Source organism: Gekko japonicus, unplaced genomic scaffold, assembly GCF_001447785.1.
Source record: "Gekko japonicus isolate JY-2015 unplaced genomic scaffold, Gekko_japonicus_V1.1 scaffold631, whole genome shotgun sequence".
Classification (NCBI taxonomy): domain Eukaryota; kingdom Metazoa; phylum Chordata; class Lepidosauria; order Squamata; family Gekkonidae; genus Gekko; species Gekko japonicus.
This window is the reverse complement of record NW_015168670.1, coordinates 579,720-605,989: the sequence shown is the minus strand read 5'-3', so window position 1 is coordinate 605,989 and position 26,270 is coordinate 579,720. Positions and strand designations below refer to the sequence as shown.

General features: G+C 43.0%; 1 protein-coding gene across 1 annotated transcript in view; it reads right to left on the bottom strand.

Annotated features, from left to right (window-relative positions):
- Positions 1-26,270, bottom strand: part of RMDN3 (regulator of microtubule dynamics 3) — a 59,050-nt gene that overhangs the window by 9,295 nt on the left and 23,485 nt on the right. The window contains exons 7-10 of the mRNA XM_015415324.1: positions 26,207-26,267; positions 9,639-9,714; positions 7,445-7,522; positions 3,940-4,038 (exon numbers count right to left, since the gene is read on the bottom strand). Coding sequence (XP_015270810.1) covers positions 3,940-4,038; positions 7,445-7,522; positions 9,639-9,714; positions 26,207-26,267 — 314 coding nt within the window. The remainder of the gene's footprint in view (positions 1-3,939; positions 4,039-7,444; positions 7,523-9,638; positions 9,715-26,206; positions 26,268-26,270) is intronic.

Below are 26,270 nucleotides of genomic sequence, written 5' to 3'. Positions count from 1 at the left end.
GATGACCTTGGGCAAGCCATAGTTCTGGCACAGCTGTTCTTGAAAAAGAGCAGTTTCTGTCAGAGCTCTCTCAGCCCCACCTACCTCACAGGGTGTCTGTTGTGGGGAGGGGAAGGGAAAGGAGTTTGTAAGCCGCTCTGAGACTCCTTTGGGTAGTGAAGGGCGGGGTATAAATCCAATCTCAATCTCTCTCTCTCTCTCTCACACACACACGTAAACAAACCACTGCTCTTCTGAGAGAGACTTGCCTAATATTTCAAAACATTTGTAACAGATAAGGTGACAGAGCCTGGATTATCCAATATATTCTTAGCATTTGGACTGCATGCATTTGAGAGATGCAATAAAGTATTTTGATGCAATGTATTATAAAGAAAACAGTAATAAGACCTGAGCTCTAGCGGACTCTGCTTTTTTTACTTAAAAAGAATAACTGATATGTAAAATAAAATTAGTTTCCAAGAACACTTCAGTTCTCTCAGGGCAGTTTCCCAGGTTCCAACTAACAGCATCACCTCACAGAATGACTCACTGTTGCTTTCTGTGCCTAGGCCTTTATTATGTGATGGGATTATAAGAGGCAACTATATGCAAATAGTCATCACTCCATGCATCTGATGATGCCAGTTGTTTGATTCTTCAGATTTAATGTGGTCTGAACCTTTGTAGCTAACTATCACAGAACTTAGGAGCTTGATATACAGAACTAATGTATTCATCATGTGACTATGTAATGTGTGATTTCATTTGAATGTTTCAAGATTGACTATTGTGGCATGAAAAAACTAATTACAGCGACACTTATTTTCCTTTAGAACAAAATTTGAGCCCAATGGTACCTTTAAGACCAATGAAGTCAAGTTCTGGGTTTAAGCTTTCGTGTGCATGCACACTTCTTCAGATAAATTGAAACAGACTTTGCCAACCATTACATATAGGCAGAGGGAGGGTGTTGGTGGGGATGAGTTGCCAGGAAGGACTAATTAGAGTCAAGATGCATAAGTAACTGGGTGATAAGTATAGCTAAAACTAGATTAAAGCAGTTGGTATGACCTGTGAATAGCAGCAGATTAACATACAGAAAATAAAAGAGTTAACAGATACAAGACCTGAGTGACTTAGCATGTATAGTGAGATGAGAAATTGATATCTCTTTTAAGCCCTGAGGGTTCCATTGTCCTGAGTGTTGTAAGAAGTTGTAATTCAGCAATCTCCTGTTCTAGTCTGTTTCTGAAATTCCTTTGCAATAAAACAGCTACTTTGAGGTTCCCTACTGAGTGTCCTGGAAGGTTGAAATGCACCCACAATGCCCCACAGTACACTAACATCTTTATGGCCAACTTGTAGCAATGCTTCCTAAACTCCTACTCACTAACACCTCTCTTATACCTGTAACACACTGATGACATCTTTATTGTCTGGACACATGGTAAGAAGCCCTGGACATATTCCACCAGGCATTCAACAACTTTCACCCCACCATCAACCTGACAATGAACCAATCTATGCAAGAAATACATTTTCTGGACACTACTGTAAACATACACAATGGATGCATAGACCCCCCCACCACCACCACCACCTTATACTGGCAACCTACTGACCAACAAACATATGTACATGCCTCCAACTACCATCCTAAACATACCAAACAATCCATTGCATACAGCCAGGCTCTATGCTACAACCACGTCTGTTCCAATCCTACAGAAATTTTCACCTGAGGGATCTACAACAAACCTGATGAAGTCAAGAAATAGATTAACAAAGCCAGAATGGTACACCGAGAAAACCTGTTGCAAGACAGGCCCAAAGAGACAATAACAGAACACCGGTAGTGGTCACATACATCTCACTCAAAACAGTTCAATGCATCATCAGCAGCTTACAATCTCTACTGAATTATGATAGTCCTCTTTCATAAGTACTGCAGGGCAAACCTTTTCTTGCCCACAGACAGTCCCCCAATCTTAAAACAGCCCCTCACCCACAATAATACAACATCTAATTTGAACATGGGCACTGGTACCAGAGCTTGAAATAAACCCAGATGCCAACTTTGCTGCCACATACACCCAGACAACACAATCACTGGACCTAACAACATCACCTACATCATCTCATGCTCATTCCCTTGCTCATCTTCTAACATTGTGTATGCCATTAAATGCCAACAATGCCCTTCAGTTCTCTACATAGGGCAAACAAGTCAAACTCTATGCCAAAGGATAAATGGAACAAATCTGATATCAAGAATCACAAAATTGAGAAACCTGTAGAACATTTTATCCTCCCAGGACACTCAGTGGGGGACCTCAAAGTAGCTGTTTCATTGCAAAGGAATTTCAGAAACAGACTAGAATGAGAGATTCCTAAATTACAACTTATTACCACACTTAGGACAATGGAACCCCCGGGCTTAAGAGAGATAGTGGTTTCTTATCTCATAAAACATGCTAAGTCACTCAGTTCTTGCATCTGTTTGTTAACTCCTTTATTATCAGTATGCTAATTTGCTGCTATTCACAGGTCTTACCAACTGCTTTCATCTAGTTTTAGCTATACTTATTGCCAGGGCTTTTTCTTTTCTTTTTTTTTGAAAAAGAGTTGCTGGAACTCTCAAGAGGGAAATGAAGTTTTCAGTCTGTATACTGAAAACTCATGAACTTTTAAACATTTTAAAAAGAATTTTGTCGAAGAGTTTTCTAGAACTTTGTTCCGGCACGTGTCCCCTCCCCCCCAAGTCCTCATTATCGATCAGTTACTTATGTATCTTGATTCTAATTAGCTCTTCCTGGCAACTCCTTTCCCTTCTCACAACAGACACCCTGTGAGGTGGGTGGGGCTGAGAGAGCTCTTTTCAAATACTGCCTGTAACGATTTCATGTTTATTTGTGTGTGTGTCTTTAAAAGTTTGGTTTATATTGCTGTGTGATGATGATCTAGAATGCTGGACTCAGGCAAGTGAGATGATTGGTGAGTGACAGAGAGGGGGAGGGGTTTTGGAATGGATGCTGTGTGGATGATTTGAATGTCTATCAGGAGTGACTGTTAGAGTTTTGACAGTTAAACAGTCAGTTTTGTTTGTCAGCAGAGAGTTCTGTGTAAAAGCAGTTGATAGGAGTTGGTCCTGAGATTTCTGTGAGAAGCAGAAGTCAGTTAAGTTCTGTCTCTGAGTTGAAGGAGACTCAGCCCTGTGTGTGAAAAGAGTGACATTTAAGTCTGTGTTATAGGAGAAAATTACAAGCTGAGAGTCTAGGAAAAAGTACAGTGAAAAGTGTTACAAAGTTGCCTATGAAATATCCCTGTCAGTGGAGAGAGGCTTGTGAGAGACACCAAGCCATGGTTCAAATCATTCCCAGTTCTGTTTACATTGTTTGCCCTCGTGTTGATGCTTTCTTTAAATAAATCCTATTTCCTTCAAGTATACCAGCTCAGCAAATAATCCTTCCTCAGACCACATAGACCTTCATGAATGCCTAGACCCATGGTACACCTACCCAGTGATAGAAATATATATTATAGCAAGAGGTTGGAAAGCCTAAAAATTCCTGGTGGCAGCCGGATACCCAAAGAAAAATAAACTAAAAGGGACACTTTAAAGTAAAACCAGACCTCCCTAGTAAAGGGGTCGTCACACTGCCCTTTCAGGGACAGCTCTCACAGAACTATGGCTTGCCCAAGGTCATCCAGCAGCTGCAAGTGGAGGAGTGGGGAATCAAACTCGGTTTTCCCAGATTAGAGTCCGCGCACTTAACCACTACACTAAACTGGCTCCCAAAGGTTTGCTCTGAGCCTGTTCAGGAACACAAAACCACCACAGATGTCTCACATTTTCAAAATGAGCTTTTGAAAAGCTTGCAGGTTGGAACCAAAAGTAGGCCCTTGTTAAAAGAGCACAGTTGTCACTGGGGTGGAAACAGCAAAAGGTGGCAATACCTTTAAGAAATTCTGCAGTGCATCTTGGACAGTAGCTGAAGGAGGCTCTTCATACAAAGCAGAAACAGTTTTTCTTTCTAACCATCCCAAGTGAGAGACCTGCATAAGAACAGTGATATAAAAACTACTAAAATTCAGCAACCTGTACCTGATGACCCCCATTTAATTGCCCAGCACTTCTCCTTAGGTCGTAGAGAAGCAGGCACCATGAACTTAAGGTAATGTGTGAAGCAGGAGTTCCACGTGGAAGTCTGTTCTGCAGGATTTTTTTCTCCTCAGAAAAGAGAGGGTATTAGATGGTATAATGCTCCTTTTATGAATGCCCAGCGCATGAAGAGTAACTTTTGATCCCAAATAACTGTTAACTTAAATATCAGTATTTGAAAACATAAGGCTTGAGTGGTTGGAACTAGCTTTCTAAATAAGCCTTAGGAGCTACCATCATTGGCTGTAATAAAACAAGGCTGTCATCCTTCAAGTTACAAAGCAGCCTTAGCTTTCATGTAAAGAGGTGGTCTTAAACAGTTTGGCTTGTTTACTTCCAACACAGTATTCCATCTGTATGCATATTTAACTCAGGTACCTGTGTATACATGAAGCATCAGGGTGAATGCCACAACCTAATCTTCAAACAAGAGGAGAAAGACTCCCAGCATATATAAAGCAAAAAGGCAGGATAGAACGCCAAGATAAACTGTCACAAACTATAATAAATTTAAGAAACACTTATATTTATAGCCTAACATTGTCACCTTTTACACTTATAAACATATGTATATATAACATCCAAACACCGGCATTAACAGCTAAGACACACAAATTAGTGCACGCAGGCGCTCAATGAAATTTAAAGCAACAAGGTGCTCGCAGGCACATAATAATTTTCGCAAATGCTATTTTTCTTGTGCTCACAGGCACTAAGCGATTTGTACAATAAGCGTAAACTATAAGTTACAAAAGCAAATAATTAAAGACTGTGTCCATTATATAATGTTGAAAAAGGCTTCCAAAACAACTTGATTAGGAGCTGGACCTCAGTACAAATATCATCAATGAGACTCATGTCCCAGGTAAGCCTTGTTTCAAAAACTTCTTCAAATCTGGTTTAGTGTTGGAACCATAACATCCTGTCTAATATATGGAGCCAAAGCTGCCTAATCCCTTACAACCTTTCCATCCACGTTTGGATGTTATATTTACGTATGTTTATGAGTGTAAAAGGTGACAATGTTAGGTTATAAATGTGTTTTATTTAATTTATTACAGTTTTTGACGGTTTATCTCTGGATTCTATTCTTCCTTTTTACAATCTAATCTTCAGGCATGAGAAAGGCTTCATTTTATTAGAACAGTTTCTTTCCATCAAAGAAAAGCAAAAGTGCATACCAAAACGTTTGTATTTTATAGATGCTCAAAACTGAGAACGATAGCATTGGCTTTGAATGTTTACCCAGTTAAGAAATATAACACACATGGCAAGCCTCTCCTAATACCTGCAACAGTTTGTGAATGAAAAGCAGAGGAAAAACACATGCAAGGGATTATACTAAGTCATCACAAGCAGGAGCCCTGGGGTGCTCCAAAATATCCTTAAATCACATCCATGTGTTCTAAAGAACAGAGAACAACTGTTTTTATTACAGTAGTAACATGGCAAAAGGGAAAGCATGAGTTAGCCTGCAACTGGCTCTTTTCTTTCATGATCCCTCTGCGCCCATTTCCCTTGCCCTGCATAATGACCAAACCATTAAATCAGGAGCTCAGATCTACCTAGGATCTTGGCGCTCTCTCACAGCTTGGAAGAACTCCTTTCAGCTGTATATTTTATAAACAGCACGCTACAAATCCAGCATGCACATGGGTGCACTTGGGCACACATAGTAGAGGGACAGCAAATAATTTAAAAATATCTACTGATGCAAAAAAAGTTATATTTAAATAACAAGTTATAGGCTTTACAATTCTAGCTAGTGTAGTGCAAAAAAGAATGCTTAATTTGTAAATTATGGTTCTTAATATACCATATATTTACAAAACAAAAGATGCACACATTTTGGGTAATTGAAGCAAACAATCTTTCTCTAATCATAACACAGGCAATATCTTAGAGAACATTTGCACCCTGCAAACACCACACATCAAGGCAGCATTCAAGACAGACAGCAGCAGATGCTATAAATCTCTGCAATCACCACCTATATCAGAATCTCATCTTGAAGTATTTGGCATATAGAACAAAATTTATCTTAGAAGAAATCTGGGGGACAAGCCCATTAGTACAGATGGCTATTTCGCTTGTTAGTTCAGGTTTTTCCTGACAACACATAGTAAAGCATGTGCACTGACCACCTAAAATTAGCTTCTTTAAAACTGATCATCACACATTACTGAGGAAGCCTTGTTTTGTCACTTACTAAATACTGCTTAAAGTAATTTGCAGGGCTTTAAATTCTGGGATGGTACAGATGTTTTTGGACCACTAAATGCTGTCAGTCTCCATTGCCAAATGTGGGGAAAACATCACAGGCAACAGTGTACCGTACTTCTATATAGTGTTCCATTGCATGGTTTAAAGATCTCAGGCTGCGGTCACACGGAACAGAAGCCACACAAGTGAGATGGAAAACAGGCGGAGTTTCCGGGCGCGATCTCACCAGCACATCTGGGAAGCGTAGCACTCCCATGGCACAACCGAGGCTTCCAGCCGAAACTGCGTGGCAAAAAACTAGTACCTCGGAGGTACTAGTTTCCGGAAACTGCGGGGCAAGGGCGGGCGTCTGATCGCGTTTCTGGTGGCATCCGGCGCCCGCCCATGTCCCCTTGCAAATAAGATGGGGTATTTTTGTCCACATCTCTGTGGATGCGCACACGCACCCAACGGAGCAAGCGCATTCGTCGTGTACACACAAAAACAAAACAGTTTGCCGCGGCGCGCGCTTCTTCGTTGCGCGCCAGCTTGTCCTGTGATCAGCACCTCTCCCTTGCCATGGAACCTCCACGGTACCTCCACAGGACATCCACGGGAGGTCTGATCGAGTAACTGCGCAGTAGTTTGCCCCAGGGCAAACAGCCACGCTTCTCCCCCGCAGTTTCCTGCCCGTGTGACCGGGGCCCTAATGTATTATGTTCTTAACTCATAAGTCCAACTTGTCACATATGAATGGTGAATTTACTTAATCAGTTGGCACAACAGAAGAATAGGAGGAAGAAGAGTGATAGATTTAGTCTTTTAAATCTTGACGAATATGGCACAAGAGGATTTAGTGGCATTGCAAACATTAATTGCATCCATTTGTACATAGGCAAACGCATGACAGAATACAGAGAATCTCTGAACCAATGCAATAAACGCTTTCTCAATAGCTAAATTTTGCATTAAGGAATCCAGATAATTAATAATGCACTGAACTTTAAGGCATTGAACCGGCACATTATTTCCCATCTAGACAACAAAATTTGTATGATGTCTTGTGGACAGCAGATATAAAAAAAGCAAATCATTTACCTGGTAGCACCATCGGCCCAGGAGATAGAAAGATTTGGGGTCATCTGGTTTCAGTGCAATTGCTTGGTCTACATGTTTCTAAAGAGATATACAGCAAAGAGGCTAAACTCATTAAGCACATAAAATTTGTAAAGCAGAAGGGTGCCGTTTTGAGGCATTATACCATTCACTGGTATAATGCTGAGTCTCATTGGTAAGATTCTTACTTACCTAAATAAAAACTTAACTGAAGGCTGATAATACAATCCCTGCCAATACCATAATCTACCCTACAGGGTATTGCCCCCTTTTCATTACTCTGCTAATGTCAAGTTGTATTTTAAAAGATCTTATAAGGTGTAAGGAAGAAATTTTCCTTTTATGCTCACAAGTTGCATCACATGCATACGTTCACTGAGCTGCTTTTCACTGTGTGATCCCATATCACTGGACAGTGAATGTAAACCAGTAACCGCATGGAAGGCATCAACTGTGTGGGTCAGTTGAAGAAGTCCCGTGAAATGGGCCCAGCCCACGTAGTTGCTTGGTTACACAAATAAACAATAGCCAGGGTGCTAATTCACGTGGTGGGCAACCAGCGCCCACACAACTCTGTGTGTGAACAAGTTCACAGAGAAGTGGAAGACAACAGCTAAAGTCCAAATTAAACATTACATCAGGCACAAGTCTGGTTGGGGTTCCCTCAACCCAATATTGGGGAACCAAAATTCCCAAACATACTGCGGTCCAATTCAGCTCAGAACCTTGACACAAGAGAGAGGAAGGGATTCAAGCTTTCCTCCCTGCACCATATTCCCAAACTGAAATGACCCTGTTTGCCCCACTGTTGGATTCCATATGCCTTGAATACTACACATGGAGCCCTGCAGCTGACCAAACAGGGCCTTTCTAAAGCCAGCTTGGCTCCAGAAAATTGCACAAAGAAGGCCCCTCCTCCCCCAATGCTGTGGTCCCAAACTGGATTCCAACCTGACTTTTAAAAAACATATTGTGTTATCTCAGCCTTACACTTCCTTCCTACACTTCCAACAATGCTTGTACAAGGAGCTGCGGTGGCTCAAGTGGTTAAGACGCAGAACTGCAGGCTGTGGAAGGTCGGTAGTTCAGCAGTTTGAGACCTGAGTGTGCCGCATGACGGAGTGAGCTCCCGTCTCTAGTTCCAGCTCCTGCCAACCTAGCAGTTTGAAAGCAAGAAATTGCAAGTAGATAAATAGGTACCACTTCAGTGGGATGGTAACAGCGTTCTGTGTGCCTTGGTGTTTAGTCATCCCGGCCAAATGACCACGGAAATGTCTTCGGACAGCGCTGGCTCTTCGGCTTTGAAACGGAGATGAGCACCGCAACCCTAGAGTCGGATTCAACTGGCTTTCGAGCAAGGGAAACCTTTACCTTTTTACAATGCTTGTAAATTTTCAGCAAAATCTACAGAGTGTCCTTTCTTTCTCCTTTGCAATAGCAACATTTTAAAATACTCAAGTTCAAACATGAGACCCACAAAGACTTACAGGGAAAGGGTCACATCATTGCCCCATGTATTTCCCCTCATATCCTCTTTCTCTCCCTTGGCAACCCCCATATCTTGCCCCTTTTCCTGCTTCCTTCTGTCCTTCCCACCCATCAATAAACCAACCTACCTTTATCTACTCCCTACTCTACAGTTTTCTCTCCCCCTGGCAGCCTCTCCCTGGGAAAAGTGTAGCCAAGCTGCATGAGCAGTGAGTCACCAGGTGCAGCCACGTCATGTGGGTACAGAGTCACTGGTGTGGTCACCATTTGGCCTGGCCCCAGTGAGTTCTCCTCCATCAGGGGAAATGTGGGGCAGGAGGACCTTTTTCTACTGTTTTGGCTTCCCAGTCCATCCCTGCTCCTCCCCCATGACTTCACTTTACCCAGGCTTGGAGGGTGGGCAATATTGTTGGGGTTGCAAAAGCAACCCCCAGTATGGTCACATAGTCATGCAGGGCTCAGTGTCCATTATTTTTTCAATGCTACAGATGTTATTTCTATTATTTTGGAGGGTTTCAATCCCCCAATGAAATATTTGTAGATTTCAGATTTTTCTGCAAACCCGGAGCTGCCTTCAGGTTTGTAGAGAAATCCCCCATGCATACCTGGCTCCATTTTGTAGGGTTTTTTCAATCCACGTTATTTGGGCCAGTTCAAAGCTAGTTATATGATAAGCAATCCTACATACCTTGAACACATGCCCAGCTTGAATGCGTTTTTGTATACTTTCATGTTCAGAGTACTGACCGCACAGAAGAGCATACCTGGAAATTACAGAGTTAGATGTTAGTTCAATTTTGAGGTTATTCCCCAATATGGATATTCATGTGCTCCTCTCATTTTCTTACAGAAGTCTAAGAATGTTAAACTTAATATTTTATCCAGAGTTAACAGATGCTTCATATCAGTTTTGTGGATAGTCATATATATGTTGTAGCATAGTAGAAAATGGAACAAAAATGACACAATGCTAACAAAGCAGGTTCCAAACTGACCTTTATATTACCACAACTACATTAAGAAAAAAAGATTTTCAAAGATTTTCCTATAAACTGACTAGCTTGGCTAATATAATAAATCAATATAAAGATGTATGTAGAAATCTGACACAGTCCAGCATTTAGTTCTTGTGGACAGGTTCAGCTTTATTACTACGCACTTTATCATTTCTGCCAGTCACGGAAAGAATGGATAGTGCAAATCTCTCAGTCAGAAAATATAAAAATTCTTTCTCACATAGGTTTATTATCTAGAAAATTAGCCCAGTTTTAACTATGTGTACTCAGACTAGAGATATGAAGGTCCGGAGGAAGGGGGGGAAACAGAGGTAAAAAAGGAGTGCATTCCCCCAGCAAAGAGGATATGTCAGGGCAACCAAGGCTGTTTCTTTCTCAAACCCGGGTTTGAATATTGCTTGAAAGGGGCCTAAAAATCCACATCTTTCAAAACTGCCTGAAGCTGCATAGCCAGCACTCACTCACTAATGTGCCCTGTAATGGAGCATAGCTATTTTACACAGAAACTGCACTTAATGCAAGAAAGCAACACCACTTCTTGAATAATTTTGGTCATTTGTTGGTGAGGAAGAATGAATGCTGGGTTCCTGAGGTTGTACTGTGAAGGAGACACCAGAGTTTCCGCTGAATGTCTGTTTTCTGTCATCTGCAGTTACAGCATACATGAGTAATAATGATGGGGGGGGGAAGAAGGGGTGCTGATGGATACAGGTCAGAGCAAAGAGCTTGAAAGTACTAAGGTTCATATCAGATTCTAATTCATCACATCCAAGAACTCTATAAATATATTACTGATGTCATCACTAGTAGAACACCAGTAAAAATTAGCACGACATTTAAAAAAGCAGTTTTACAAAGTAGTTTCAGTAAGACAAACATATGAACACCATGTGAATTCTGTGACCTTCGAATACAGCAAATACATCTATGCTTGCCTTGAAGCCAGATATCAGGAAATGATTCCAAGTAACACTATTTACCATAACTGTGTGAATCCTACCATACTCAGGAGTCAGCACTTTCAGTTGCTAGTGCTGGTGGTACAAGAAACATTTAACCAGCTTAATGGAAGTTTGTACTTAGTAGTAACTTTGGGGAGTCAGGTAGTATTTCCAAAAACATGAAGTCTGCAATCCTAGACACACTTGAGAATAAGCCTTACTAAATGCAGTAAATTCAAAACTCAACATGCACACCATGGCTGTTAACTTTCACTATATAGAGGGGGCAGTCAGGAAGTATCAAGCGGTGTTGAAACTTGCACTCTCTCTAGAAGCAGTGCAGAAATTCAGAGACAAGAAAACGAGCCAGCTTAATCTGGTTTGAGGAAACTGATATGGCACAGCTCTCTCACCGGTTTAGTAGACCTCTTCTATTTGGAAAATAAACTGGAGATTTTTTCCCAAGTTCCATTTGTTTTGATTCTCCCCTGTTGCTATCCCACAACTCAAAGCTGTAGATGATAATGGCTTACAACCTGGAATAAGGCCATGTATCTCAAAACTGAACATATTCTCATGAACTTGGCCAGCTGAGATTACATACATATATAAAAATAAATAAAATAAAAATCCCCCCAGCACACCCAGACTGAAAGAGATATCCCAAAGCACAACTATACGGCTTACTTATAGTTTCCAGAAACAGACTGAGGACAGTTTATTGCAGTGGTACTCTCCGCAGCTTGGTGAGACCCATGTTCACAATTACTCTCAACCAGAAAAGCATATGACTACTATATGCCCGTTGTACCTCTCCACACCAACACGCATACACACAATAATACAACTATTAATCTTAAATATATAATTATAGCTATAACGTTTTTTTTGTCTCTCCCTACCCGAGTTGAACCTTAGCCAGCTCTCATGTATCTGAAGCGAGGGGAAGGGCTTGCATGTTGGACTTATGACACAAAACAATGTGTAAGCTTTCAAGTTCTCCAGAACTCTATTAGGCTGAATATTTTTAAAAAATGCTTGTTTATGTTAATAGCTCCCTTCAAGTTGAACTCCAGCACTGCTGGAGATGTGGTGGTTAGAATCTCTCTCTAAGCTAAGTTTTCTGCTTTTAAGAAGTTTCATTTTATGGGTTAGCATTCAATAGCAGTATGCCCCATTCCATCATCTCATTCAGCTGCATATGTTGATCCAGCCTCATACATGGAACACCTGTATCTCCACAACTTTGACATCATCATGATGGAGAAGTTGTGTTGTAAAAATAAAACTGTTAGCTTTATCTTGAGCCCACATTAACAATGAAATGATCCTATCTTCTCCTACCTTCTTCCCTTTTCGTCACCCAGGACAGAGTCAGGTGGCTCGAGAAGCCGGGGCCCTGAATCACCCGGGGCCCTGCTTGCCACCCCGCAGGGAGGAAGGAGGGAGGGGCAGAGAGGCAATCCTTGCCAGGCAGAGGGGGCGGGCCAGCAGCAAGCGCAGGAAGCTTGTGCCCGCATGACCCGATGCTGGCCCTATCAGAGGGTCTTGGGGTGGTTGGGGGTGCACTGCTTGTTACTGAAGGCACAGCACTGCCCTTCTCGCCATCTTTTCAGCGTTGAGCAACTTGGCCCACCCTCCTGGCCCTTTAGTATGGCATCATTTAAAGGGGTTTGCATGTGGGCTTGTTCCATTAATTTTCCTTGTCACAACTTGGCAGTATCAGCATGAGGCCGGTTCCATTATAAGGAAAGCCGGCCTGCGTGCCCCTTTTCCTGAGTTGGGGATCCTCATAAGGGATCTTGATGTGACCGTCAAGTGGTATGCCCAGTCTGGGGGCATGCCCGGGGATTACCCTCACGCTCAGGTGGCAGGGGAGACCACCTTGGGGCGTCTGCCCTTGTGGGATCCAGAGACCTGTCACCCCAAGGTTACCAGTGGATCATCCACTGGCAGGCGGGTCAGTCAATGAATTGGAACCGGTATCCCATGCTGTGCCAAAGCAGACTACAGCTGTAACCAATAAAGTTGTGGCCAATTTTATTCCACATTTCTCTGAAACTTTGAGTGTGGGTGTATTATTTCAACTGAAATGTAAATGGGATTAACATGTGGTCGGATATGGAGGGCCTCTTTGCCTTTGGCCCCGCCTCACCCCTCCCCTTGGTGCTGGGGCCTCAAACCACCAAATTCAAAGGTTCCCAAATCCACAGATCATGAAAATGCTAACAGTGTCATCCTATGCATATTTACTCAAAAGTGATTCCCACTTTGCTTCATGGCACTTACTCTTAAGACGGAAAACTCATAGGACTCAAAAACTAAATAAATCCACCTTACAAATTGCAGGGAGTGAGTAGAAGAAATCCAAATCTCAACAGCACTACTAGCCAGCTAAACACTCACCAGGCTCTGATGGTTAAGGAAGGGCAAAATGCCTGTCTTTCTCTGCAGAGCCTGTTTACTTGTGTTTGGCCAACAGCTACAGGAGCCTGCTCTGCCAACTTCCGGAGGACAGAGCAAGAAGACAGGAGAGGGAAATAAAGGAAGTGCAGGCTTCCCACGGCAGAAGCACAGTGTGAGCCAGCCAACAGCCTTGTGAAACCTCTCTCTGGAGAAATTCTGTATGCCCTTTTACATCCCTCTCTGCCTTCTCACTCTCTCCCACATGAGGCACGTTGTTTCAGACAAGAGGGAGTGAGACTGCTAAGGTACAGACGGGAGAGCAAAGTGGCCATGGAGTAAGGGAAGTAAAGCCTCCAACACCCCACTGTGGCCAGCTTGCTCTTTTCCTGGTGGAGGTGCCAAGGTTTTGTTCTCTCTTCTCTGTTGTCAACCTACTCTCCTCCCAGCAGCCACTCAGGTGCTAGAATTAGAGCACAGAGGTAGTGGAGAAAGGGAAGGGCTGCTGGAGAGAAGAGGTCCTTCTGTCTTTGGCACAAGGCCTGCTCAGGGAAGCTCATAGTTTACCTAGCCTCCAGGCCCTCTGGCAGTGGCTGTTTCAGGGTGGGAACCACCTATCAACCACAAGCCCCTCAGGGTAATGCCCTCGCCCGCTTTCCTGGAACACAGAGCAGGTGCCACATTGGGAACTGGTGCTCAGAAAGGCCACAGGGGGCATGTCAAGGCTAACCACTGAGATTTCCCACACCTGCTGATTAGGCAGTCAAAGCCAACTTTATCATCTCTACTCTCCAGTCTGAAGAAAACAGAGGTGATAATAGTGGGGCTAATCATGTGGACAGACAATTGCTTCAAAGGGTACTACTGGGGATTTCCAGTTGTCTGAATCTACCCTATGATGACTACCATAGTTGGTGACAAGGTTAACATTTTTAACAGTATTATCTCTTACTCTTCCTTTTAAGAGATTATGGGTATCATTTCCAAACCTAGAACCCTACAAGAGATCATGGCAACAGAACACACCTTATGTGCTGGTTAGAATGGCTTGATTCACATGAGCCTCTGACTCGTGCTTTCCTTCCTCCCTTCCTCCCTTGCATGGCAAAATGTCGTTTGCCCTATATCAGAACCAGCCAAATACAGTTTGTATGTGCTCTCTAAACCAGAACTGGAAACCATGGTTTGTTCAGAGTTTACAGTTCTGGTTTGCTGGTCAAGTGCAGCTTACAGTTTGCCAGCTCAGCTGCAATGGCAACTATTTTTGCCATGAAACAGGAAGTCAAGAAATGATTGGAATATACAAGGGGAAGACGGGTGCATGAAAGCCAGATGGCTGGACACAATGGTTTGGCTGTTAACAAAATAACCCTATGAGAAGTTCAAATTAAAGCAGCACTGAAAACAATCTCAGAATAACCAAGGAAACAAAAGGGAGGGGAAATCTACATCCAAATGGGAATCAATTGCATAATGTCTACAGTTAATAGATGAGTTGAGCTTCCTAGGAAGTGTAGCATACACAACTGGGACATAGTGTACCAGATGTTCCAGAAGCTAGCCAATGTTTATAACATCATTATCCATTTAGGCCATTCTTGCAACTAATCACTCACCTGGCTCCCTGTGTTGAGGTATGCAAGACTGCCTACTGCCCAAGGAAAGAGAAGCGAGAGAGGCCACACACAGAGTTGCAGTGAGAACAAAGGGTGCAGATAATTGACCCCAAAATTGTTTATTTTCAAGACTGAATTAGTATAGAAGTTTCGCTTCATCTGATATTTTGTTCTAGACAACTTCACTTAAGGGCTTATTTTAAAAAATATTTACTCTCACCCCTGAAAAACCATTTCTAATGGACTATTCACTAAGTGGGACAATCAATACAAATAATTTACCCTACTCAGGTGGCAATTATCTAGACCCATATCTATAAAAGAAAGTATTTTCTATTAAGCTTAATCTTTTACTGGCAATTTAGAAGCTTCAGAGCTTATACTGCAAAGTGGGAAAAAGACTTACAATGTGCAATCCCTGAAGAACTGCAGCTCTCATCATCCAGAAATGTTTTTAAAGGTCTGAATTTAAGGGAGAACTGTTACAAAACTTTCAAAGATGTATATGTTAGGCACAAAGGTAAATGTTGGTTTGCTATTAGAGAAAGATGATTTCTACCCAGTTCCCAAGCAGAAAGAACCAGTAGCTCCTGGAAAGGGGTAACTGAAATACCATTAATAGTATTAGGGCCAAATATGCAAAGTACTAGATCTATCATTTAAGTATGCCAACCCCCTGTCTATCAGGAGGGGTCGTTTCAACCAGCAATAGACCCCACAGGGGTACCCCAGGAGTCCATATACCAGACAACTTGACATAAGTGGACACAAAGATGCAAGCCAGGACCAGAATAATCATGCCTAGGACGTGACCCTGGAAAAAGCACGTGATCTTGCCCTGAGAGCTGCAACTACCCCCCCTCCCCGGCCAACATCTACATACTCTGGACAATGGACTTGCCTTGCCCCAGAGTCACTTCCTTCAATCTCAATCACTAATGCCATTAATCTGATCTTTCCTTCCTGCATTTTGATAACGACAAGCCCTGACTTCTACTCTTTTCCCACAACCCAAGACTAGGTGGTTCATCAAGCAGAATTCTTGCCGTTTTGATTAGTTAAAAATTACCAATCCATTAGTCCTCCGACCACCAGAGAACTAATCAGGAACCCAACCCAAAATCTACTTTACATGTGGTAGGAACCTCCGGCCTCTTTTGTCCATACCTTGGAATTCTATACGAAGTTTCCAAACTACATTGTTCTAGTCCTGATTAATCCCATCATAGCCCTAAGTAATCTCATCAATTCTTTGTTCTGAGGGATCCCTCACATTAGCAAGCCCTTGGCACACATTTTTGGGTATAACTAGCTCAGCACAACTCCAGTATGTTGTTCGTGTTATCTCGGGTGCCCATTAACATGCACCCCCCAGGATACTGGGTACTTCCTCTCAGTGAAGTTCTGGTTGTTTTGCCGTATCTCCTTCTTCAGGGACATTTCCAGGAAAGGTAGCTATTGCCTCATCCCCTGCTATTATCCCACTCCTCTCTTTATTTCCATATAGGGCTGCCAAATCCCCCCGGGGGGCGGAATTCCCCCCGCTTTGGAGCCCCAATTTCCGCCCCCGCGGAATCGGGGCCCGGGGAAAACCCCACCCCCGCATGTACGTCCCTTCCCTGTGACGTCATCATGCTGGGGCGGGGCACAGCCATTTGAGGGGAAAACATAGAGCACCAGGAGGCAACACAAAGTCCCCCGCCGGCACAGGTGAGTACATTTGGCAACCCTATTTCCATAGATCTTGTATATCATGTGTATGTTCCATGTGTGCTTCTTGTGTGTTACATTATCTACATATCCTTTACCCTTGGACTGATTAAGAGTTCTCATAAAGAGAAAGATCCCCGTAGACATAGGTAGGACAATCCCCGTTATTACCCCACCTCTCGCTGAGGCCTACCATTTAGCTAATTTCCCCCTCAACCGAGGGCAGTGATTCAGCTTCTTAAATCAAAGCTGGTAGGGGCAACAATGACTAACTCTGATCTTTTATTTTTTTCATGAAGAACAACTGCAGAAGGAGAACATCACTTTCCTGACCACATTCAGAGCCCCTTGTAGCTGCTTTAAAGAAAAAAAAATAAAATACATCAGTCGAGCCCATTATTGCCTATAATTTGGCTCTTAAATATTTAGTTGCATTTTGATCCACTGATATGCCTCTTGAACAATGTAAAATATGCAGAAATGAAAGATTGCCAGCATTTACTTTATATTTATTAGTGACTGTTAGACATCTACTAGGCACTGGAAAATTCAATCATCCCTGTCAAAAATGGAGTGACTCCTGAAAAAACTGGGATTTAATGAACCTTGTAAACTTAAGATGACCAGTTAAGACTCCGTTAGACAGGAGGCCAGCAATGTAATGGATAAATGAATGAGTTTTTACCAGGGCTCTAGTCGGGGGGGAGCTCTCAGGTACGGAGCTCCGGAAGAGAACCTCTAGGGGGCGGGGCGGTCACGTGGTGAAGCCCCGCCCCCTTCTTTACCCCGCCCTCTGCTTCGATCCTCATTCCGTTTGGGAATGAGGATGAAGCAGGAGGGTAAGTAGCCGGGCCTTCTGACACACTTCCGGTGATGTCAGGGGGTGTGGCCTTCTGTCACTTCCGGTGATGTCAGGGGGCGTGGCATATGCAAATAAGTTATGCTAATGAGTTATGCTAATGAGCTCCGGCAGCTCTTTTTCTACAACAAGACCCCTGGTTTTTACTATGAGATAGCATTTTCCCATGGCTCAGTTTGGTTCTCATGTAATAGTTGCTGGTGTTTTCAGTGTGAGGAAGTCCTCTGTTTTTTGAGTTGGGACCATCCCCCAGGTTTACATATTTAATACGGCTTATAAGGATGTCTAAAAGTAATTCTAAAAACGATTAAAGTCCATCTACATGAGGTAACTGAAGCAGAGCACCACATGGGTGGGCAAATTTGACAATGTTTTCTCAACTGTTCTTGTCATAGTTTAGAAACCACTGCAGTAACAAGCTTTTACATGTTTTTATTTTAAAAAAACACCCTACCACAAGTCAAATTTTAAGTTTACTTTTAATTTCTTTTTAGAGCTGTAACTGTTCACTTAATTCTTTTTGCATTAATATACACACATGTACACTGGGCAAAATATTAATAATTTTAGTTCATGAAGCAAGAGATTATATTTTTCCTTTTGACTACATCAGTTCCCACATTTGTCAAAAAGCAGGCTACATATTTCTGTCTTCAAGGTCAATCAGTGAAGGAAGCAATTTGACTTGTACGTGACCCTCTTTCTAAAGGCAGACACAGAGGAAACCAGTTGGACACAAGCACAACTATCCTGAAAAATCTTATCTATACCCAAAAGAAAATTTTGGAGCGTTTCAGTTAATCAAAAACTACAGACTGAATCTAGCTATTCCTCCTTTATACATTCATGAAGATAAATTAAACCCTGGAGATTTGCTGTGACTGCTTACTAATGGAAGTCAAAAGCCAGAAAGATACAGCTGTTTAACTGGATATGGTTGTATTTCCCCTACAAAATGTTTTCAGTATTTTCCCCACAATGGCAAATAACAAAATGAACAGTAGAAGTATCCAATTCAAGAAATTTCAGCAGCTGCTTCTGTTTATGAATTACAATTTTTGTAACAAAGTGTTATTCAATTCAATTAAAATTAGTAGTGTAAAATTATGAGACTATCTACAGAATTAAACAATTCCTATATAATCATATACAACTCACTTTCAAGGACAGATTTATTCTTCAAATGTCTATATCAGGGGTCGTTTCGTAGAAAAAGAGCTAGGGGAACTCATTAGCATAACTCATTAGCATATGCCATACCCCCTGACATCACCGGAAGTGTGTCATAAGGCCACACCCCCTGACATCACCGGAAGTGTGTCGTAAGGCCACACCCACCACTCAGTTAGTCTTAGTCTTAAAGGTTAGTCTTAAAGGTGCTATTTGAACTCTTGGACTATTTTGCAGCAACAGACTAACACAGCTAATTCCTCTGAATCTAAACCCACCACTCAGGCTCCACCCCCAAAAGCCCTGCCAAGGCCCTCTCTGGCCCCAGGCAGGCAGGGGTGGGGAGAGGCAGGGAGGAAGCAACTTACCCTCCCTCTTCTCCTTCCTCCTCCTGGCTGAATGAGGGCCGGAAGCGGGGCGGCCAGAAGCAGAGGGCGGGGCTTCGTCATGTGCCCCGCCCCTGCCCCTCACCCGGAGGAACTATGATCCCCCGCGATCCCCCCCGAATCGACCTCTGGTCTATATGTACATAAAGATAAAGTGTGCCATCCAGCCGCAACCAACTCATAGTGACCCCATGAAGTTCTACCTCATGGGTTTTTCAAGGCAAGAGATAAGCAGAGGTGGTTTGCCATCACTTTCCTCTGCATAGCAGCCCTGGTCTCCCTTGGTGGTCTCCCATCCAAGCACCAACCCTGCTTTAGCTTCCAAATTCTGATGAGATCAGGCTAGTCTGGGCTAAGAGGGCTGCTACACCATATGTATATGCTATATGGATGATGATACGTATGTTGAAGTGTTTAGTATTTCCAGTGTTACAAAGTTACAAAAATGCTGAAATAGTAGTCCTCTTTCCAAATTTTGCTGGCTCAACCAGCCTTCAACCCACACATCCCACAGTTTATCAACTTTGGAATAACTCTGCATCACCATACTGCAGTATTTTGCTTCTTGTAAATGTATCCTTGTGTTGTCTCTGCCATTTATTGGTTAAACAACACTACTATGTATTTATAAGCAACACAAGCTTTAACAATCCTCTGTGAAGAAGAAGAGTTGGATTTATACCTGCCCTTCACTCGGAGTCTCAGAGCAGCTTACAATCAGCTTGCCTTCCTCTCCCCACAACAAACACCCTGTGAGGTAGGTGAGGCTCAGAGAGCTCTGAGAGAACTGCTTTTGAGAGAACAGCTCTGCAAGAACTGTGATTGACCCAAGGTCACCCAGCTGGCTTCATGTAGAGGAGTGGGGAATCAAATCCCACTCTCCAGATTAGAGCTCTTAACCACTACACCAAACTTGCTCTCTGTGGCTCTTCCCCATATTTGATGCCCCTCTAAGGCCAGCTCACTTATTCTCTGCTTAAAATGTTGCCTCCTTTCAAAGAAAAACTGAAATTTGACCCGCTTTCCTTCCAATTTTTGATGTCCATTCTCTTGGGAACTATAGTGGCATACTTGAATACCGCTGGAAAAAAGGCAGAGGAGCAGAAAAGACAATCTTTCGACCCATCTACTGCCTTCCCTTCACTATTTGCTTCCACATTCCTAAAGCATGATAACTCCACCTTTTTCAACTTTTCCCTCCAACTTCTTTTCTAAACCCCTTTAATCTAGCTTCCTCCAATTCCTTTTCTGACTCCCTTCAATCTGGCTTCCACTTTTTACTCTCTACTGAAATTATGCTTATGAGAATAACAAATAGTTCCCTCATTGCCAACCCCAGTGGTCTCAACTCTGTCTTTATCTTCTTTGATCCCTCTTGCCTTCGATACAATGGGATTGCTCTCCTGCCTTCTCTCTCTAACATTCCATATAGGGCTGCCAAGTCCCCCCGGGGGAAACCCCACCCCGGCATGCACGTCGCCCGGAGGTGACGTGCTGACGCAGGGCACGCTGGGGGCGGTGCCACAGCCATCTGAGGGGAAAACTCTATGTTTCCCCCTCAGATGGCTGTGGCCCCGCCCCCAGTGTGCCCGGCGTCATCATGTCACCTCCGGGTGATGTGCATGCGGCGCGCGCTACGCACGCGTGCACACATAACAGACGGCGTCCGGGAGCTCCCTGCTGCGGGGCGAAAATGGCAACCCTAGTTCCATAACTACCCTCAGCTGGTTCTCTTCCTACCTAATGGCTTATTCAGAAGAGGAAGTTTTACATTTCTTCTCTCTGTTGGGATACCCCAGAATAGGTCCTTAGTCCTCTTCTAGTGACTCTTCATACATTTTCCTTGGGTGACACATCAAATTCCAGGGTTTCTAGCACCACGTATATGCTAATGATACCCAACTCTACCTCTCAACCCCACACTTCCTCTGCCCATCCGATACACATCTCCAATTATCCATATAGTTTCTACTTGGCTGTTCAAAGTCAGTATGTCCAAGAATGAACTTCTTATCCCCAACCAAGCACCAGCCTTCCTTTCCATCTACATTCTCAATATCCATTGAACATTTCAGCATCCTTTGCTTGATCTTTGATTCTTTTCATACTTTAGCTTCCCATACTCAGTCAGCTACCAGGCCACTTATCCCTTTACCACACTAAAAATATCGCCCTTCCTTTCTGTCTCCTCAGCAAACACCCCCCCCTTCATGCTTGTGTCATCTTGGTTACAGAAACTTTTTTTCCTACCTGGGTTTCTGTTTTCATACCTTAGCACACACTCATATTCGGAATGCTGCTGCCAAGTCATTCTACTTTCTCATCATTCTATGTGACATCCCTCCTTAAAACGCTGAGTTAGATTTTTGCTCACTCCCTGTGCCACCTGGCTTTCCATGTACCAACTTATCTCTGCCTTCATATTTTATGATCTTTGCTCCTGCAATTTCTCCACTTGCAACTGTTCAAAGGTCTTCGGCTCACACCAATTTCTATTCTTTCATACGCAAGGGACAGAAAAGGAGAAACTGCTTCTCAATAACCAAGGTCATGGTCTCAGCCAATTTGAACTCCATTTTACTTGCTGCAGGAGCCAAGGAGTACTTCCTCCAGGTTACAATGCTTTATGTTAGAACAGAGCACTGAATGTAGGCTAATCTTAGTGTTCAAGAAAAAACCAAAGAAGAACTGCCCAGTGAATAGTTTATATTTATAGTACTCTAGAGTTTCAGTCAGGGCATGAGAAAAATCAGACAAGATCACCTCCTCCATCTTCCCTTGTTAGAGAACTTGCTCCTCCTCCACTGGTGGAAGGAGGGGAATAATTTTGCAAGATTCCACCTTCTCACTGCAGCCCACCACACAACGGTGTTTTGTGTTTATGAGGGTTTTCAGAATACTCTGTATGTATATAAACTTACCATTTAAAAGCTTTAGCAATCTATGAGATGCTGCACAATGATATTTAATAATGACTACGTTAAAAAAAGTCAAGCATATTTTATAAACATTTTAGAATACACACTGAGTTCACAAGAATGCAGGAGCAGAACTTGGGTATTATTCACCTCTGGAAGTTTCATAGTACTGCTATTTTCCTAAGCAGTAAGAGTTTCTCTCTCCCCACCCTTTTAAAGCAAGGTATCTCCATGTGCCAGAATTCCATTTTGATCTGGAGGCCGTCTTCATACTTGCTACTTTAATCTGTATGTTCAGTCTCAGAAGTCTCAGAAGACAAATAACAAACTTTGACTTCGTAAGATGCCAGTAAATGTTTTCAGAGCTACTCTAACTATATAAAGGATGGGTAATTTGGCACCTGCAAAGTTTCCTCTCCTGAGAGATCTCAGAAACCCCTTCATGCTCTTGTTGTGCTTCCAATGTTTCTTTCAACAGCCAGTGACAAAGCCAAGGGAAACATGCAACTCCTCCATTTGATTCACAGGTCAAGATGTTCAGGAATGCAGAGGCCACAAACACACTGAAGTGGAAAGGAAAGGAAACTCAACTGTTTTTCTTTCACTGGGTCTTTGGGAATTTATGTAATGATACCTCAGCAGATTAGACAATTCCTGTACAGCACAGAGAGTCTTGCATGTGTGCATGTTTCCTTCCTAATTAAAACTAATTTTGGACATTAAGAAATAGTGTCGGAAACACTGTATATAGCTCTGTCAGCTACCCATCTCATTCGGCAGAAAATACGTATTTTAATTTAAAATATTTCTGGACTGTCTCTCAGCCAGTTCCCTAGATAGTTCACAGGAAAATACAAAATATTCTGCTATACCATAGGGGCTTTCAGAGTTTTAAGGAGGCTTGGGGTAACATCTGTGTTTTGTTTTTAAAGGTAACATGCCTCCTATGGCTTGAGCGCCTTCCTTCCAGGAGTGGCAGATGCCTTCCCAGTTGCTGGGGCTGAGGGGCAGCGCCGAGTGACTCGTGGAGGGGAAAGCACGGCAGCCAGCAACTGACTTCCTACCCAAACTACAGACAACTAGGAAACTCCATCAACTCCTGAGGAAGGCCACACAAAGGAGCAGAGACCAGGAGGGGGAACTCAAAGCCATTCAGGGCCAGGGAGAAGTAGGAAGGCGGCAGGGGAGAAAAGGAGAAGGGGGCTGCCATGGCTGCTTCCCTCTTCCCTCACAACAACCTTGTGTGGCCAGAGCCCCAAGCTGACCATTTTCTCCTCAGATGCCACCAACAGGGTTTACTCCTCCACAGCAGCTGCCCACAAGGCAAGAGGTGGCTGGAAGATCCCCTCCTAAATTCCCGCCAAACCTCCTCACAGCAACCAGAAGCTGCCTTGCAACCCAGCTCCCTTCAGCATGCAGCCGCTGCCTCCTTGCCAGGCAGCCAACATCGCCTCCAGCCACCACCCTCCATTCGTGGCAGCTGCCACCACTAGCACATCCCGACCCCCCTTTTGCCTCCTAGCCCAGCACCGACCCCCCCCTCCCTTCCTCCCTGCCCAATCAGCCATGGGCATTTCCCCTCCTCTGGGTTTCTCAAGGCTTGTTTTCGGTGGGCTGCTCACCATGGCACAGCATGGGAGCATGCACCTTTAAAGGAATGCTAAAAACTGACTCACTGACTTTACTTGATCTTAATAAACATTTCAAAATTAAAAAACAAAAACAAAAAACATTTTAGGCAGAAGAATGTTGCCCTGTGCATCACACTGTTGTTTTGTCTGGATTCAGACTCAGTTTAGTAATTCACATTCAGCTCACTACTGGCTCTAACATGTTCAACACCATCCAATACCCCTTCAGACTCAGCTGGAAGGGGTGATTAACACATGGAATTCACTGCCACAGGAGGTGGTGGCGGCTACAAGCATGGACAGCTTCAAGAGGGAACTGAATAAACATATGGAGGAGAGGTCCATCAGTGGCTATTAGCCACAAGGTATAGATAGGAACTCACAGGCTGGGGCAGGTGATGCACTGTATTCTTGGTGCTTGGGGGGGGGGGCAACAGTGGGAGGGCTCCTAGTGTCCTGGCCCCACTGCTGGACCGCCTGATGGCACCTGATATTTTTGGCCACTGTGTGACAGAGTGTTGGACTAGATGGGCCATTGGCCTGATCCAACATTGGCTTCTCTTATGTTCTTATGAAGTAAATTTGAAGTGTGCTAAATAGGGGCAAAAAATAAATACAAGGGACTTCACTTAAAGCACACAATTTTCACCACTACACGTCCTAACTTGGGTCTTTAACTACCAATATTGCTAAATGTAATCCACACACCCACCAGACTTGGGTAACCAACTCAATTGATCTTGGTGCAAAGCTTTTACAATAATACTGTAAGTATCAAAAGTATGTCCTATCACAACACGATATGAAATCTGAAGATATTTGAATGTTTCAATAGGAAATGTGGAGGGACTACAAAAAAGCATAGGATCTTGAAACAATTGTTCCACTAATCATGATTAAGCTGAAGGACTTAAAATCTGTAGACACCTTAAAATTAAGAACTCTAACTCATATATGCTTCCTTACTTAGGAATCCTCCCTCAAGCTATAGCTACAACAGACAGGTGGAATTCATGAGGTGTAATATTCCACCATATTACAGTTGTGGATCAGCAAACTGACAAGTCAGTAAACAAGGGATCACACATAAATAGTGAAATATTATCAGCATCCCATCCATTATGAGGTTTCTGTGGACTCTGACATTTTTTTTTATTTCTCTTTATTCATTTTTCATAACAAAGTAAACAAGAACATGCAAAGAATCCAATAATAAACACTCGACATTCCTACAAAAGAGTTACAGTACAGGTATTTTTGAACTTAAAGCCCAGAGATAATAATAACAAATAACGAAAGCATCCTTTAAATTTTGACTCTTAGTATGTTACATCAGAACCCATTTTTGGTAACAGGTATTTATTGGCAATATGCCCCGTGAAGTAAGAAATGAAAATATCGGGAACCAGGTTGATTCAAATTTGAGGTTAGAGGACCGTAAAATTTGAGCTCTATGTACTTTATCTGCTATCTTAGCCATCACAAATTGATCCCATATTTTTTCATGCCAGGCTGCTATCGTTGGAGGATGAGGAGACCTCCAACATGACGCTAATGTCAAACGCGCTGTAGCCAGAAGCATTGAGATAATTTCCCTGTTCCTAGCATCCATATCATTATCCCAGTAGTTCAGCAGAAACACTTCAGGCTTAAGACTAAGATCTATCGAAGTTATGTCAGCGATCTCCTTCCGAACGTCCTCCCAAAAATTACTCATCCGTGGACATGCCCACCAGCAGTGAATAAAGGTACCAACCTCCCCGCAACCTTTCCAACAGCGTGGATCACTGTTCATGTTTATCTTCTGTAATTTACACGGTGTCATGTACCACCTCGAGAACAATTTAAAAAATTGAAGCCGAATGTTAAAGACATTCGAGTTATTAGCTGGCGAGGACCACACTTTCTCCCAGTCTGTTCCATCCCAGCAAGCCAATAAATCCTCCTCCCATCGTTGTTGGCAACTAAGTTTCTGATGACCTCCCTCCTTCTTTGCTACTTCATAGGTATCAGTGGTCTATTAGCTCCAGCTGATACCAGCAGCAGCCTTTTGTAGTATGTCAATCTCAGTAATATTTTAAAACCACAGTTGTATTGCACCTGAATTGCAAATTATTGGCATTCTAGAGGTTGGGGTCGCGAAGAGTCGGACTCGACTTTGCGACTGAACAACAACAACAAAAAGAGGATTGAAGAAAGCCTCCCCGCCCCCAAGAAACTACATCTTTTTACTGATCCTTCTCGCATCATAGTACTTTTGTTGCAGGTACAATTTTTTCCAGGACGTATGTATAATATCATTTACATTTCTTGGAAAGAACAGTATCTTTCTAGAGGAAAACTCAAGCAAGACAATCACATTTCTGAGGCAACGGAAACATTATAATTTTTTCAGTCCTTTAGGGCAATTGTAGTGGATCAGTGTGAACTTAATAGACGGGGAAGTGGGATTTTGATTAACTGTAACCAACAGGCACAAGCTCTCTTACCAGCTAAATTACTATTTGTGGAAAGAGGACGATTTTAAATGCATACACTGAAGAACTTGTGCGGTTGCTCAAGTTTGACAAATAACCCTCTTCTTTACAAAACAAATAATTACATACCACTGGTGACACTCGGCAATCTGAGCTCCCATCTGCAGAGCCCTTTCTGCCTCCTCTTTCGCTG